Here is a 15,244-nt window from a genome sequence, read left to right as displayed (position 1 = left end):
CTAGTTCTTAGCGACATCAGCGCTTCTGCGGTGCAGAGTTGGGCGTGGGTTAGCCTTTAGCATCTCCAAATAAGAACATTGTGCTTTCTTTCGTATCCACCTTAATGCATATTTACCTTGCATTTGTTTTTGCTATGCGGTCCCCATTTTTCTACGTCCATTTTCCACTTTTATGTCCAATCCAGAGAATAACAACAGCCACGGAAACTTAAGAAAGCAAAAAGCTTGAGGCTCAAATGACTGGCAGCTCCGTCTTTTTCTTAAAATTTCAAAGTGTTTTTTTTGCCAACGACATAAAAATCTGACAACAGTTCTGTTCTTATCTTCTCATACACCTCACACATTTCTGAAAGCAGTAAGTAAAACCTGTTATGTATTCTTGTGACATCTGTCACTTTCTGACATTTTATAGGCGTTATTTTTAAGAAAGAAAATGACATGGTCTGTTTTGCTAATCTCATTAAATATTTTGATCTTGATATTGAATTTGTGGAGTGGAATGATTCAGAAGCAGAATGGGTGGATGATTTTATTTTGTTTTCAATTATTAATTAGTAACTTTTTCTTTTGATTAATTTTGTGTATTGGTTTTATTATTATTATATTAGTAATAAAGAATCACAAAACAAAAATAAAATCCCTTGAAATAGCCATCCGGTGATATATATTTCCTGCATAGCCTAACTTAAACACAATTACACAGCAAATGTATGGGTCATTTATTCTGCATATACAATAAAAACAGGTGTAGCATCTGTGATGACCTTTATTATACTGTCTATGGTGATGACCTCTGTTTTATTATTAAACTATTATATCTTCCATATAACTGAACTTTCTTATACATGCAGTTTACCCAAGTTGGGACTTTTAATGTAGATGTTTTGAGCTCCTGTCACTAATACTTTCCAAGGTCTTTGGTGTGGATCTGTAAAATCCTCCACTGATGGATCCTGTTCCAGATTCCAAAGGTTCTACTCGTTCTTCAAGAGGAACCCCAGAAACCAAAGTGAGAGAATGTTTAAGCTCCATTACAGTGGCGTAGCAACTTGCAAGTCAGCTCTGGGTCCATATGACAAAATGTTGTGTTGCGTGTTTTAGTCCGTGTGTACATGAGTAGTTAATAATTCACAGATATTCGTGAAGTTTGCCCACTTGATTCACTCAGTGTCGTGCTTTGTTTTGCACATTTTTAAAGGTCAGGTGTGGGTGCTAGTGCTTTATTTGGATTCCTGTTTTGAGAGTGTTGGCCTCTGCTGTGTGTAATTCTCTCTAAAATACCTTTGTGCTCTTCAGAGAGAAAACAACAACCCGAACCATAAGAAGAGTCTACAGGAGGCACGGAGGAAGGGTAGAATGGACCGGAGCAAAGTGGAGGAGATGAGCAATGATCTACAAAACCTGGTAAATAAACACTTAAATCACAGTCATTCTCTTAAATTGTTTTCTCTTAAAACCTGTCAAAAAATGTCTATTTGATATTTCTCAACAACAACAAAAATATCTATATACACAAGCTAAATATATTTTGCATGAATAAAACATTAAGATTTTTGTCATTGTAACATAATTTTCCTAACAATTTATCCTTTTTCTCCTGACCAATTCTCCCAGTTCTTGTCTTGTCATGTAGCTTATGTACTCAAAAGGCTAGCTTTACTGTACTTAACTTTAAATTACAAGTAGCTTATAGTGTGGCAAGACCATTTCAAAGTAGCTCCCCAACATTGGCAGTGATGCACGTTTATGGTGTTGTGTATGGAGTTGATTATTAAAGGAATAGTTCACCCAAAAATGAAAATTCTGTCATTAATTACTGACCCCCATTCCAATCCAAACCCGTAAGACTTTAGTTAATCTTTGGAACACAAATTGAAGATATTTTCGCTGAAATCTGAGAGCTTCATTGACAGCTACTCAACTACCACTCTGACGCTTCAAAAAGTTCATAACGAGATCGTAAAACTATAATTTTATGTAAACTAACACATCATATAAAGCGATCATGTCTCTTCAGAAAATTTGGACTAAACCGCTCAATTCATATGGATTAGTTTTACAATCTCTTTCTGAACTTTTTGAAGCGTCAAAGTGTTAGTTGGGTAGTTGTCAATGGAGGGACAGAAAGCTCTCAGATTTCATCAATAATGATTTTCATTTGTGTTCCGAAGATGAATGAAAGTCTTACGGATTTGGAATGACACAAGGGTGAGTAATTAATGACAGATTTTTTGGGAGTACTATCCCTTTAAAATTGAGTAATGTGCATGTAGTATTTTATTTTATCACTGTGGGATTGCATGCTCAGAGAGAGAGTGCTTTTGAAACAGCTGTTTTCTTTGTTTTTGCCATCTTTTTTAGGATGTGTGTGGGAAGACTAAACCAACAGGAACAGGTCTTGTCTATATAGATGCCTTCACTCACTTTCACTGCCTCTGGGATGCCAGGTGATGCTTCAGAATGGTTAAATTATTATTGACAATAGTTTACTTAAAAAGGAAAATTCTGGCATCTAATTTAGAATTTTAGTAAAGAGAGAGTCATGCGTCAGCATGAAACAGAAGTTCAGATAGTCTTTTCTTCCCTATTTGATGTATATCCAAGTGAATATTAAGTGACTTAATTTTGTCCATCGAGGATCATTGGATCGTTGCATCGTTCTCATTTGCTATTGCTGTGACCTCATGTGAGTGACAGGTTGTCCCGCCCACATGTCAGTAAACATATCATCAGCGGGAGGGGAAGTTATTTTGATTAAATATTACGAGGGCATATGAACAAAAATAAATAATTTGCAATAAATACTCTAGTATTTCATAAAAAATGGTCAATTTAGATTTTTGATTTTAAGACTCTCCAGTGGATGCTCTGAAGCAAAATACAGAATCTTCTGGTCTTATGCAGTTTGTGCATACATGTAGATACGTTGAAATTAAACAAAATGGAAAGAATCCAAGTATTTGTAGGCAAAAAAAAAGTATTTGTTGTCATTGCGTCAATAAAAGATGCACTTATTCTTGATATTTAATTTTATTTCAAATAGTTTACTTAGGATAGGATTATAAAAGTCCTCATATAACAGCGGATTGGATGTTTTTTGCAGTCACCCAGAGTGTCCAGCGAGAGTGAGCACTGTAATGGAGACACTGGAGACGGAGGGGGTGCTGGGACGCTGTGTACGAGTAGAGGTAGAGACACTCCTGTGGTGATATTATTTTACAATTCCTCCTGTCTTTGAGCAGTTTTAAATAGTTTAACTTTGCGTTTCAGGCCAGAGCTGTAACAGAAGATGAGCTGTTACTTGTTCATACGTAAGTTTATACGCATGATTAAATAAAGATTTATGCTGTTGGTTTTGTTTTATGATTATCTTATGTGACATGGGGAAATGTGTTGTGTATTATAGAAAGGATTATGTAGAGCTGATGAAATCCACACAGAAAATGACAGAGGAGGAGCTGAAGTCTCTCTCTGATAAATACGACTCTGTCTACCTGCATCCTGTAAGTCACCCAATCACATGTCTTTTCCAGTCCTGGAATTTACTGTATGCTGATTCCAGTTCCAGTGTTCAATCATTATCCAGTACATGCACTGATATTTCTTAAAGTCAACATGAAATCAATAGTGACCATATTCACCAAGCAATATTGACCATAAGGGATGTTCTTAATCATGAATCTAAGCGATGGAAGTGCTTTTATCAAATGATGACAAAAGCAACATGATAAAAGACTTCAAAGTTTCATAAAGATGATGTTCTCATTATTAAGAGTGGAAGAAAGCGCAATGCGCAATAAAGGCAGAACAAGTCCCGCCTTATAAATTAAACAGCCAATTGAGATGCTCTCAGGATAGCACTTGCGCATTGGCTGTTCCAACCTTAAATATAAGCTTTTTTAATGCTATTTGAGCATATGAAATAACATTTATGGGGAAGGTTATGTAAATATTTAGAAATATGTTATTTGTGTGGTAAACAGTTTCAGATAATTTCTCCATTCATGTAGATAGGACTTGGTCTTGGCTGCCTGAAATACTTGCCTGGAGGCGTTGCATGTATGGCCACCAAGTGAACAGACTTTCCTTAAAAGGGACTTTGATAATAATAAGAATAAACTATTCTTTGGTCAAACTGATTATTTGATGGTTTCCATGCAGCATGGCGACTGTTTTATAAAACAAAATAAGAAAGAATGAATTTTTTTAAATTCCATCAGCAATTTTTCACCTCTGCCTGTCTGGCGGTGGGATCAGTTCTCCAGCTGGTGGATAAAGTGATGACATCACAGCTGCGTAATGGCTTCTCCATCAACAGGTCTTGTTGCATCTGTTCTTCTCAACAGTACTAATATCTCTTTGTTTTTTATTTTATATTGATTTATTCATTGACAGTTACTGTTTTTTTCCTATATTCACAGGCCTCCGGGTCACCACGCTCAGGCAGATAAGATGAACGGCTACTGTATGTTTAATAATCTGGCCATAGCGGCACGCTACGCTCAAAAACAGCATGGAGTTGAACGGTGAGAGTCTGCATTTTGCTTTAGCATCACACATTAAATAACACTTTATGGCCTGGTTTCACAGACAGGGCTAAGATTAAGCCAGGGCTAAGATTAAGCCAGGATTAGGCCTTAGTTCTATTAGGACATTTAATTAGCTTTTATAAACATTACTGGTGTGCATCTTGAGACAAAACAATGGCACTGACATATTTTAAGATATGCCTGTGCAAGTTGCTTTCAGTTAAAACATGCATTTTAGTCTGGGACTTGATTTAAGGCTGGTCTGTGAAGCCGGGGGTCAAATATGATATTGACTTTATTTCGTTTCTTGATATATTTTCCGGATCTTGTTGTCAGCAATTCATTGTAGCATTTTTGATCTAGTGATAAAATGTTTTCAAAGTCTTTCATCAAATGTAATGACTTTTACCACCAATTGACTTTGACATACTCAAATATTAGCCAGTAATATCAGTCAGATTAACCTAATGATCCAATCAAATTCTGATTGATAAAATCAAGTCTGGTTCTGGATTATTTCCCACTGAATATTCCAAAAATGTCACATTACAGAAGTTGAATGTGTTTCAAATGCATTTTCACGTTGTCTTTAATGCAGTTTATGGTTTGAGAATCTGTAACATGGATGGTTGCTTTTTCAATCATACAGAGTTCTAATTGTGGATTGGGACGTGCATCATGGACAGGGAATCCAGTATATTTTTGAAGAGGATCCCAGGTACATTTGTCTGCACCAGCACATCATATTACAAATGTTCTGTATAAATAGGTGCATCTCAATTTGCGTGCTTGTGCACTATTCTATGACGTTTTTTAGTATAAATAAAGTGTGAGAAATCCAAATAGAAAAAGTACACTTTATATACCCAGATGATGAAATCAATTAATCGAAAAAGTGTGTAATGTTGAACACTTGATGTACTTCATGAACTCAACTGTCACAGCTTTAATTATGTAGAGGAGGGGGAGGGGCTATCAGCCTCCGACAGTAAATAACAAAATAACCTTATAAAATGTATACACTACACGGATGTACAGTACATGGTGCATAGTAGGTACATAGTGTATAGTGTGTCATTTGGGACGAACTAATGTCTGTCATTTAAAGAGCATCTAACCTCTGTCCTCCTGTGTGGCAGTGTGCTGTATTTCTCAGTGCACAGATATGAAGATGGCTCGTTCTGGCCGCATCTCAAAGAGTCTGACAGCAGCTCGGTTGGTTCAGGAGCAGGACAGGGCTACAATATCAACCTGCCCTGGAACAAGGTACACCTCAGTGTTCATGTGACTCATTTCGAGAGGTTAACCGATTTACAGTTGCATGTAAAAGTCATAACAGACGTGTTCAATTTTAGAGATGAGGTTGAAAAGGATCATTTTAAACTAAATTACCACCTTGACTAACATTATAGTGGACTATAAATGAAAAAATAATATGCTACAGAAGTGTGTGGTAGAATATGGTCTTTGTAGGCTGGTGCTGAATGTGTCCTGATCTCTTTATTTAACTCCAGGTAGGGATTGAGGATGGAGATTACATCACAGCTTTCCAGCAGCTCCTCCTGCCTGTGGCGTATGAGGTACACCTTTCATAATCGGTCACCTGCACATCTGATTTAATGTTTTATCGTCTAATCATCAGATATTTAGGTCATTTAGAGATTGGGTATTAACCCTGGAAAATAATTGACAAGTGGTTGCTTCCAAAATCGTTCCAAAATATACTAACTGTGTTGTCAATGAATAAACATTTTAACATGAACATTTAAAGAAACATTATTTAAAATTGGTCGTCCGTCTCCTTTGATATCAACCAACTTTATTATAAAGAAATAATATATCGAGATCTCTTGTGTATGTGCTGCACAGTTTCAGCCTCAACTGGTGTTAGTGGCGGCCGGCTTTGACTCTGTGATCGGTGATCCAAAGGTGGGATGCTCAGCTTCATTCCTTTAATATCATTTTCCAAACCTCATTCAATTATGTTAATTATTTAAAACGTTCTGTGTATCTAGGGTGAGATGCAAGTGAGTCCACAATGTTTCTCCATCCTGACCCATATGCTGAAAGGTGTAGCACAGGGCCGACTCGTGCTGGCTCTGGAGGTATGATCATATTATGCCATAAGAGAACTAAATATTCTTCTTTGTGGTTCACATCTCACACACAGTATTTCATCTGTTAGGGTGGGTATAACCTCCAGGCCACAGCAGAGGGTGTTTGCGCTAGTGTGAGGTCACTGCTGGGTGACCCTTGCCCTCACCTGACCTCTCCTGGTGCTCCGAGTAAGAGGTGAGTGAACTGAGGAGCACATCTGCCTACATTTTCTTATATTTCTCTCTGTTACGCCCTATTTGCTGTGGGTTTTTCCTGTGGTTTTATTGCAGTGCCCTGAACTCCATCTCAAAGACCATCTCTGCCTTGTATCCATTTTGGAAGAGTCTTCAGACTTTTGGTAGGAACCAAGAATTTTTATTTACAACTAAACAGATCAGATCACCATATTGTGTTGGTGCACCCATGAAACATAATAAAAACTATTTATACATACAGTACATATGAAAAGTGTATTATGCAAATTTGAAAATTATCATACAAATGAATAAAATTGCAGATCGTTATTTTACAGGAAAAAGAGTCAGTGTTGTTCCACTCAATGTTAATGACTTGAAACAGTTCATGAGTAATGGAAAAAAGTCTCCCAGTTCGTCTAACTTTAAAATGAGACCAAATATTCACTTAAGGGTTCAAATCTGGACTCTGACCAGACCAAAACATGAGCCTGATTGATTTGTTCTCAAACCAATTCTTGGTTGTCTTTGCAATTTGGGCAGGATCCTTGCCTTGTTAGAAAGAAACATCTGATCATTCCTCTTTAGATGACAACTTTTCATTTGTGTGAAGCAAGCCATTCTGCAATATTTCCCTGTACTCTGAAGCGTTTATAAAACATCACAGTGAAAAAGCTCACCAATACAGCAGCTATAAAGTCTTCCCACACAATGCCACCTCTTCCTCCATGCTTCGCTGTGGTAGAGATGCATATATTATATTTCTCACCAGATTTTTGAAGACACCCCTCTGGAGCATCACCATGCAACTCATGTTTCATTGTGATTCATCACTCCACACACAACTCTGCTTAACCACTCTGAATCAAACTTCCCATATTCTGCCAAAAACTTCATTCTTTCTTTGATGGTTTCCTGAGACAGCAATGTCTTTTTAAGTAGTGCATTTTCTTAAATGTAGCTAATTTTCTGTCCAAAAATTTGTCTTGACCAAATCCATTTTTTTTGCCCATATATCAATTATTAAATTATTGGAAACAGCATGGAAATGCATTGGTCATTGAGATTACATTGGGACATTATATTATCCTGTCATCTTCAGATAAAAAGAAAGCGTTTAGCTGCAAACCAGTGAACACTACCCAACATCACATTTGCACAAGCATCCAGTCATGTGGTACAGTTGGCACCTTGGTGAAAGATTTGTGTGTTTTCTAAGCTCTTGAATGTGTGTTTGATGACCTTTAGAGGGGGGTCCTCTGTCCGATGTCCCTCCCCTGCCCGCTCCAGTATGTGCAGAAGTGAAGGTTTCCTCTCCGATCACTGGGCTAGTTTATGACCAGAGAATGATGCTTCATCACAACATGTGGGATGGGTGAGAGTGACTGCTGCTTAATAACATAAACACCACAGTATCCCCGTGACACAGCTGAAAATGACAATTTTTTCACTTGTGTGTGTTTTGATTTGGTTGTGCATAAATAAGATGAGGATGTATTGATTCCTACAGTCATCATCCAGAGCTCCCGCAGAGAATTTCACGGATCTTTTCCCGCCATGAGGAGTTGGGCCTGCTGTCCCGTTGCCATCGGATACCAGCTCGCTTGGCAACAGAAGAAGAGCTGGCGCTCTGTCACAGGTGAAATGCATTCAGATGAGTAAATAAATAATGATCACATTAATGTATGCAGATACATACAAATCTGTATTAGTAGAACTAATGCAACACTGCATTTGATTTAATTCATGTCTGTTTATCTCTCTTGTGCTAGTTCTGCTCACATAAGCACTATTAAGAGTACGGAGCACATGAAACCCAGAGATCTGCACCGACTGGGGAACGATTACAACTCTATCTTCATCAATAATGAGAGCTACACCTGTGCCCTGATGGCCGCTGGCTCATGCTTTAACTCCGTACAGGCCATACTCACAGGCCAGGTCTGTCTTTTTGTGTCTTTTACATGTCTCAGTATAAAGTATACTAGAACATTACTGCTTGAATTTGCTCCCAGGTGTCCTCAATTGTTTCTTTGGTCCTGTAGGTGAGAAACAGCGTGGCCATAGTCCGTCCTCCCGGTCATCATGCAGAGAAAGACACAGCTTGTGGTTTCTGTTTCTTTAATACGGCCGCTTTGACCGCACGCTATGCCCAGAGCATCACACACAAATCCCTGCGTGTCCTCATCCTCGACTGGGATGTTCATCATGGAAACGGCACACAGCACATCTTTGAGGAGGATGACAGGTTTGTCCAGTCCCATAGTTAGTCCCACTATAATCTCATGTTAGTACATATAGTGGTCTGGATCAGTGCTGTTATTGTTAACTAAAACAATCAACAATTATTTTTGTTCATTTAAATAAATCTGAAGTAATATGAAATATAAATTAGATGAAACTTAAAATTTAAGTTGAAGTATTAAAATTAAAAAAATAATAATATAATTTAAAGCTAAATAGAAATATAAAAACGCTATTAAATGACAAAAGTACATTTAAATTAAACACAATTAAAATTAAAATATAAAAAAATTAAAGTTTATTCAAAATATTAATATATACTGTCATAGTAGATAAATAAACTGGTATGTATTCCAAAGTCAGGTGTCCATAAGAAGTCCATTTATCATTTAAGATGTTCCTTTCACCAATAAAAGTAGTATTTTAGTTTGCATGAGAATTTTTGACATTTTTCTCTGAGCTGTATTTGTTAATGTAACTAGGAGACTTCTATATGCAAATGACCTTGTGTTTGATTGGCCAACCTCTTCGCATTTTAATAAGTAACAACTTCGATTTGTAGTCAGGTCCAATATAGTGTTTAGCTGCGCCGTCTTTCAATAACAGCCTGTTGGCAAAGTAGCATTACATTGTGACCTCATAACCACGAACATTTAGAAATGGCAAAAAGGGCTAATTTGTTTTATAAAATAGTCTGGGTGAATAGACAAGGGTAATGGATCCTCTTAATGTTGTCATTTGATTTATAAATAAATATGTATTTTATTAGATCAGTCGCATAAGCATTGGTCAGATTGCAGACCTTTGTTTTTAACCAATGTCTTTCTTTTTTTCCAGCGTCCTGTACATTTCTCTGCATCGTTATGAAGACGGGACGTTTTTCCCCAACTCGGAGGATGCTAACTATAATAAGGTGGGGCAGGGGAAAGGCAGAGGATACAATGTCAACATCCCCTGGAATGGAGGAAAGATGGGAGACCCAGAATACATGGCAGCTTTCCATCACTTAGTTATGCCCATAGCCAGAGAGGTAAAATATGCAAATTTTTACCTGATGACCAAAGCATGTGTTGTTTGGTGTTAAATACTAAGTGAATGGTGTTGTCTGTGTTCTAGTTTGCCCCAGAGCTGGTGCTGGTGTCTGCTGGGTTTGATGCGGCACGGGGTGATCCGTTAGGAGGGTATCAGGTGACCCCAGAGGGCTATGCCCACTTCACCCATCAGTTGATGGGTCTGGCAGCAGGAAGAGTGCTAGTCATACTGGAGGTGGGTTATATTCACTCTCACATTCACTAGGTTTACACTTTCTACTATTGAGTTTTTCAGTGGCCAATGCTGATGTCAGTAACTAGAGAACATGGTGCCTGATGGTAGCCATAATTTCTTTAAAATAAAATTAGTTGATATCTTAAATAATATTTCTTTAAATGTTCATGTTAAAATGTTTATTCATTGACAACACTTAGTAGATTTTGGAACTTGTACAAAACCATTTTGGAACCAACCACTAGCCAGGGTTAATACCCAATCTTAAAATGACCTTAATATCAGATGATAATTGACGTGGCTGATCATATATAATTATGACTTAATCAATCAGCAAGGATGCATTACATTGAATCAAAAGTGACAGTAAAGACATTTGCAATGTCTGCAAGCCACAATTTCAAATAGAATGCTGTTTCTATTCATCAAATAATCCTAAGAAAAGTGCATCACGGTTTCCACAAAAATATTAAGCAGCTTTATTTTCAGCATCTAAGTGATTTCTACATTGATAATAATAACAAATGTTTCTTGAGCAGCAAATCAGCATATTGGAATGATTTCTGAAGGATCATGTGACACTGAAGACTGGAGCAATGATGCTGATTCAGATTTGCATTACAGGAATAAATTATATCTTGAAATATATAAAACACTTATTTTAAATTGTAGTAATATTTCACAATATTATGTTTTTTACTCTATTTTTGATCAAATAAATGCAACCTTGGTACAAATAAGAAACTTCTTGTTGAACAGTAGTGTATGTCCTACACACTGGTTAAAGGTAGGGTAGGTAATCCTGTTCAGAAACACTTTTTTTTTATACTTTGGCGTCGCGCGTTCATGTGTTTTGGGGGCGTGGCTTTGGAAGGAGCTCAGAAGGGAGGGGGTGGAGTGAATGGAAATAATGAGCTGTGTTTTTTGCAGATTAAAAGGTCTACAGTCACTCGATTTTTATATTTTCTTTTTCAGAGTACTTACATTTTAATTATGTATTGGTATATAAAGACAGTTTAAACAAATTTGGAATGTTTTTTTTTTAGAAAAATGATTACCTACCCTACCTTTAATGATGTCATCTAACCCTCTTCACCATAGGGAGGATATAACCTCACCTCCATCTCTGAGTCCATGTCCATGTGCACCAGTATGTTGCTGGGAGACTCCCCTCCACTTCTAGACCATCTGCCCCCTCCCAAGACCAGTGCTGCTGTCACCATCAACAACGTCCTGCGTGCCCACGCCCCCTTCTGGAGCTCCCTGAGAATACAGAGTGAGTTTGCAATCTCAGAACTGAGACTGACATGCACCTCACATCAATATCATATCTGAAGAATTTAAAAAATGTAAGACAATTATGATTATTTTAATGCAAAATGCTTTGCTTGTTTGTTTATATCAGTTCCAGAGTCACTTCGTTTGTCTTTGCCGTCTCCTACACCGAAAGGCAAGCAGGCATCGGCAGGCAAGGGCAAGAAATCGCCTCGCCAGTCCACCCCCGCTCAGAGTCCCGGACAGAAACCGCACAATCTTGAGAAGTCCGGCCTTGATGAGCTCACTGAGGATCTGCTTTCTCTGAATCTCAACACAAGTACCTCATCAAACACCAGCCCAGCATCAGTTGCAATTGGAGGAGCCAGACGTAAGGTGAAACCCAACCCACAGAGGAATTCATCAGGCCAGGAGTCAGAATCACCCCTGAAACCCTCGTCAGAGAAAGCCGGAGATGGAGACAGCACACATGCAGAGATTACAGCTGTAAAAGCAGAGACACCTGTAGGCAATCTCAAATGTCATTAGCAGTATGTTTTGGTGACTCATAATGTATTCAGTCATTAAACATGCTCTGTTTACCAGGACCAGTCGATCCGAGTGTCTGTGGTCACTGGAAATCCAGCTGGCATATATGAGCAGGAGAGCTGTGGTCTGGATGCTGCTTGTGGTAACGCTGAGAAGACAGTCATAGAGGTCTTCGGACAACAACCCACGGATGTGGTAAATGTGTTCATGGTAGCATAATAACAATGCAGATAAATGTGGCTCATTTATATAGAGTTGCAGAATTTTAGATTACTTGTTTTCAGTCTGTCGTCTCATTCAGTTTTACTCTGTTGCTAGGACGGCATGTATGTGGTGAACCCGTTGCCATGGTGCCCACACTTGGAGTCAGTGCGACCGGTGCCCGCAGGTGGCATTGATGTCTTCCTGCCGTGTGAAGAGTGTGGAGGTGATGCTGAAAACTGGATCTGCCTCTTCTGCTACAAGGTAACAGTTAACAACGCTCGAAATCATAACAGATTGAGGTTTAGAATTATTTAGACTTCCCACTGACAGTGGTGCACATTGAGTCTCATCCACTAACCGCGTGTGAAATCTGCGAACATTTTCACGAACAAATCATCATTCAGCAATAACTTCTATGCAAGGCAGAGGCTATTTGCACTAAATAAAAATAGCAACATTTACTTAGTGATAGATGCTATTTACATTATAAATAAATAGCATTATTTTCTTTGCAATGGGCTAAGTGTAAATAGTAGTTAGATGCTATTTCTACTTTTAAATAGTGGCAGATACTATTTGCACCTCAGTGTTGTTGTACATTAAATGGTATGCAATAATAACATAGTGTAAATGATTATATTTATTAAAATTATTAAATGGATGCCGCCTTATTGGGACAATAAAGCCCTCCCTACACCTACTCCTAACCCTAACCGATAAACTCTTTATTATTAAACGCTCATTAGGCACTTTATTTCCACTTTTTGAATATTTTTTTCAAAATTTTTATGGAAAATAAATACTTTATTTTATAGGCGGATTCGAACTCGGGTCGATTTGCTTTAAAGCTTTCTGCCACTCGTCTTACCCCTTCACTATTGGTGCTGTTGACAATCCAGCGTCTTCTGAATTTTTGTCTGGCCCAATCAGGAGTCAGTGTGTAACTGTGTGTCAGTTAAGCCCCTTTCACACAGAGATTACGGAAAAAACACGGATAAAGTGACCCGGGATTTGACCCAGGTTCGTTTGATTTTGGTTCATTCACACTGCCAGTGATATTCCGGAATCAGAGAGTGCGTTCACACAACCCGTAAAAATCCTGTAAAGACACGTGACATCGATGTGACTTGTAATATCTCAGCAATGTCTTAAGTTTGCTTATGAACTGCGATTTGTGCACTTTTTTTCTCTGATTCGATCATAAACTTGCGCATTATGTACCGTTTCACTAGCTGGCGAACGATCCCGGCTTCAGCGTCATCACTACGACACAGCATTATTACGTTCGCACTTAACGTAACTTAACGTAAATAGACACTCTGACTATAAAATTTCTAATAATGGAAAGCACATGTACGCAAAAAACACATAGGCGGTGACATAACTTATTTAATACATTTTTCTACATAGTTCATCTTAAATGTCATCACATGTAACAAAAGAGTAAGAAAATGAGCGTTATAGCTTGAGGTTCCTCTGCATAAAGACACAGCACAAGCCCTCGGCAAAGTTTGCTTTTATTTTATTTGAGTTTTTTCCCTCTTTTTTTTCAGGTGCTCTGCGGGCGTTATGTGAACCAGCACATGGTGACCCACGGGCAGGTGTCGGGTCACCCTCTGGTGCTGAGCTTCGCTGATCTGTCTGTCTGGTGCTACGCCTGTGAGTCATACATCCACAACAAGGTAGGTGCCGCCCAGATCACGGGCCTGTAATCTGCGGTTATGATGAATGGCAACATTAATGTTGATCTGCAACATGAATAAATGATGTACTTCTTCATAAGATTGACATGCGTCTTTCATTTATCTATTCTGACATTACTGCTACTTGACTCTGCGTGACTGTATGTTTTCCAAAGATGGGATGGATTTAGAAAAACAGCACATTTTTAAGACACATGCACAAACAGCTGTGTGACTGTCTGTCTGTATCTGCACTCACAGGTGCTCCACGAAGCCAAAAACGCTGCTCACCTCGTGAAGTTTGGAGAGGAGATTTCTCCTCTCAGCTAAACCAACCAAACCAACCAAGTGTGTGTGTGTGTGTGTTTGCGTGTTGTGAGATGGTTGTTGTTTGCATGCATAAATGCAAACTGAGCTGCAGTGGAAGCAAGTTTTTTTCAGTTCATCTGTCTTTCTTCCTTACTTGTGTCTAAAACGTATTTCATAGATTATCATTGTACCAATTATGAGGTTTGTCTGCCAAAATAAAAATTTTATTAATAGAATGTTTCATGTTTTTAAAAGGTGCACTCTCTGCAAATTGATATAGTATTTTTTTAAGTTATTGCAGAAGCACGGCACCAGCTGTAGTATTTAGTGTTTCAAATGTTTTGCATTTTCAGTGCACAGCCAACAGTGTTTGCACTGCACTGTTGTGAAGCATTCCTGTTTTCATTGTATCACTCCAGGCCAAGACATTCGAACTATGGAAATTACAAAACAACCTTAAGCTTAAAGCAATAAAAAGTGCAATATTTCCCAAAACAGTGTCTGAAGACTATGTAACCGAGATATTTTGTGTTTTTGTATATTTCCGTTGTTATTTTTTGCACAAGTATAGTGAGACAAACGTTTGGAAACTCTCACTTTGTAACCGTTGGTATATGTTGCAATCTAAATAAAACCTGTATGTTACATGTTCTTAAAAGCCAGTTCTTTCTATGGTCACATTTGTGATAAGATAAAGAGCATGAGACCTGCCAAAAACATGTTCATTGCATTTCTTCCCAAAGCGAAAAAAAGAAAAAGAAAAAAAATTGTTTTTATATATTTTATGGCCATTAAATATTTTTTGCATTATCTTCACGACAATTAATGACAAGTATCCCTTAATTTTCATTATCATAATGTACAAAAACCCACAAAAATATGTATTATTATATTATTATTAGTATTACACATTATT

At 37.9% G+C, this 15,244-nt stretch overlaps 1 protein-coding gene across 1 annotated transcript; it reads left to right on the top strand.

Moving 5' to 3' along the window:
- On the top strand, positions 1 to 14,986 carry hdac6 (histone deacetylase 6). Its single transcript, XM_082187465.1, has 28 exons — positions 1 to 355; positions 914 to 1,009; positions 1,297 to 1,404; positions 2,362 to 2,447; positions 3,104 to 3,188; positions 3,271 to 3,311; positions 3,407 to 3,503; positions 4,221 to 4,318; positions 4,422 to 4,526; positions 5,179 to 5,247; positions 5,669 to 5,795; positions 6,044 to 6,109; positions 6,399 to 6,458; positions 6,545 to 6,634; positions 6,715 to 6,821; positions 6,917 to 6,984; positions 8,069 to 8,195; positions 8,331 to 8,459; positions 8,593 to 8,761; positions 8,866 to 9,068; positions 9,902 to 10,094; positions 10,181 to 10,330; positions 11,432 to 11,606; positions 11,736 to 12,109; positions 12,191 to 12,328; positions 12,452 to 12,598; positions 13,891 to 14,019; positions 14,281 to 14,986. The coding sequence occupies exons 2-28, from the start codon at positions 947 to 949 to the stop codon at positions 14,347 to 14,349; spliced, it is 3,273 nt and encodes a 1,090-aa protein (XP_082043591.1). The 5' UTR covers positions 1 to 355; positions 914 to 946; the 3' UTR covers positions 14,350 to 14,986.
- The last annotated feature ends 258 nt before the right edge of the window (positions 14,987 to 15,244 follow it).

This window comes from Leuciscus leuciscus (genome assembly GCF_965113295.1).
Source record: "Leuciscus leuciscus genome assembly, chromosome: 13".
NCBI classification, from domain to species: Eukaryota; Metazoa; Chordata; class Actinopteri; order Cypriniformes; family Leuciscidae; genus Leuciscus; species Leuciscus leuciscus.
This window is presented reverse-complemented; position numbering and strand designations above follow the sequence as displayed.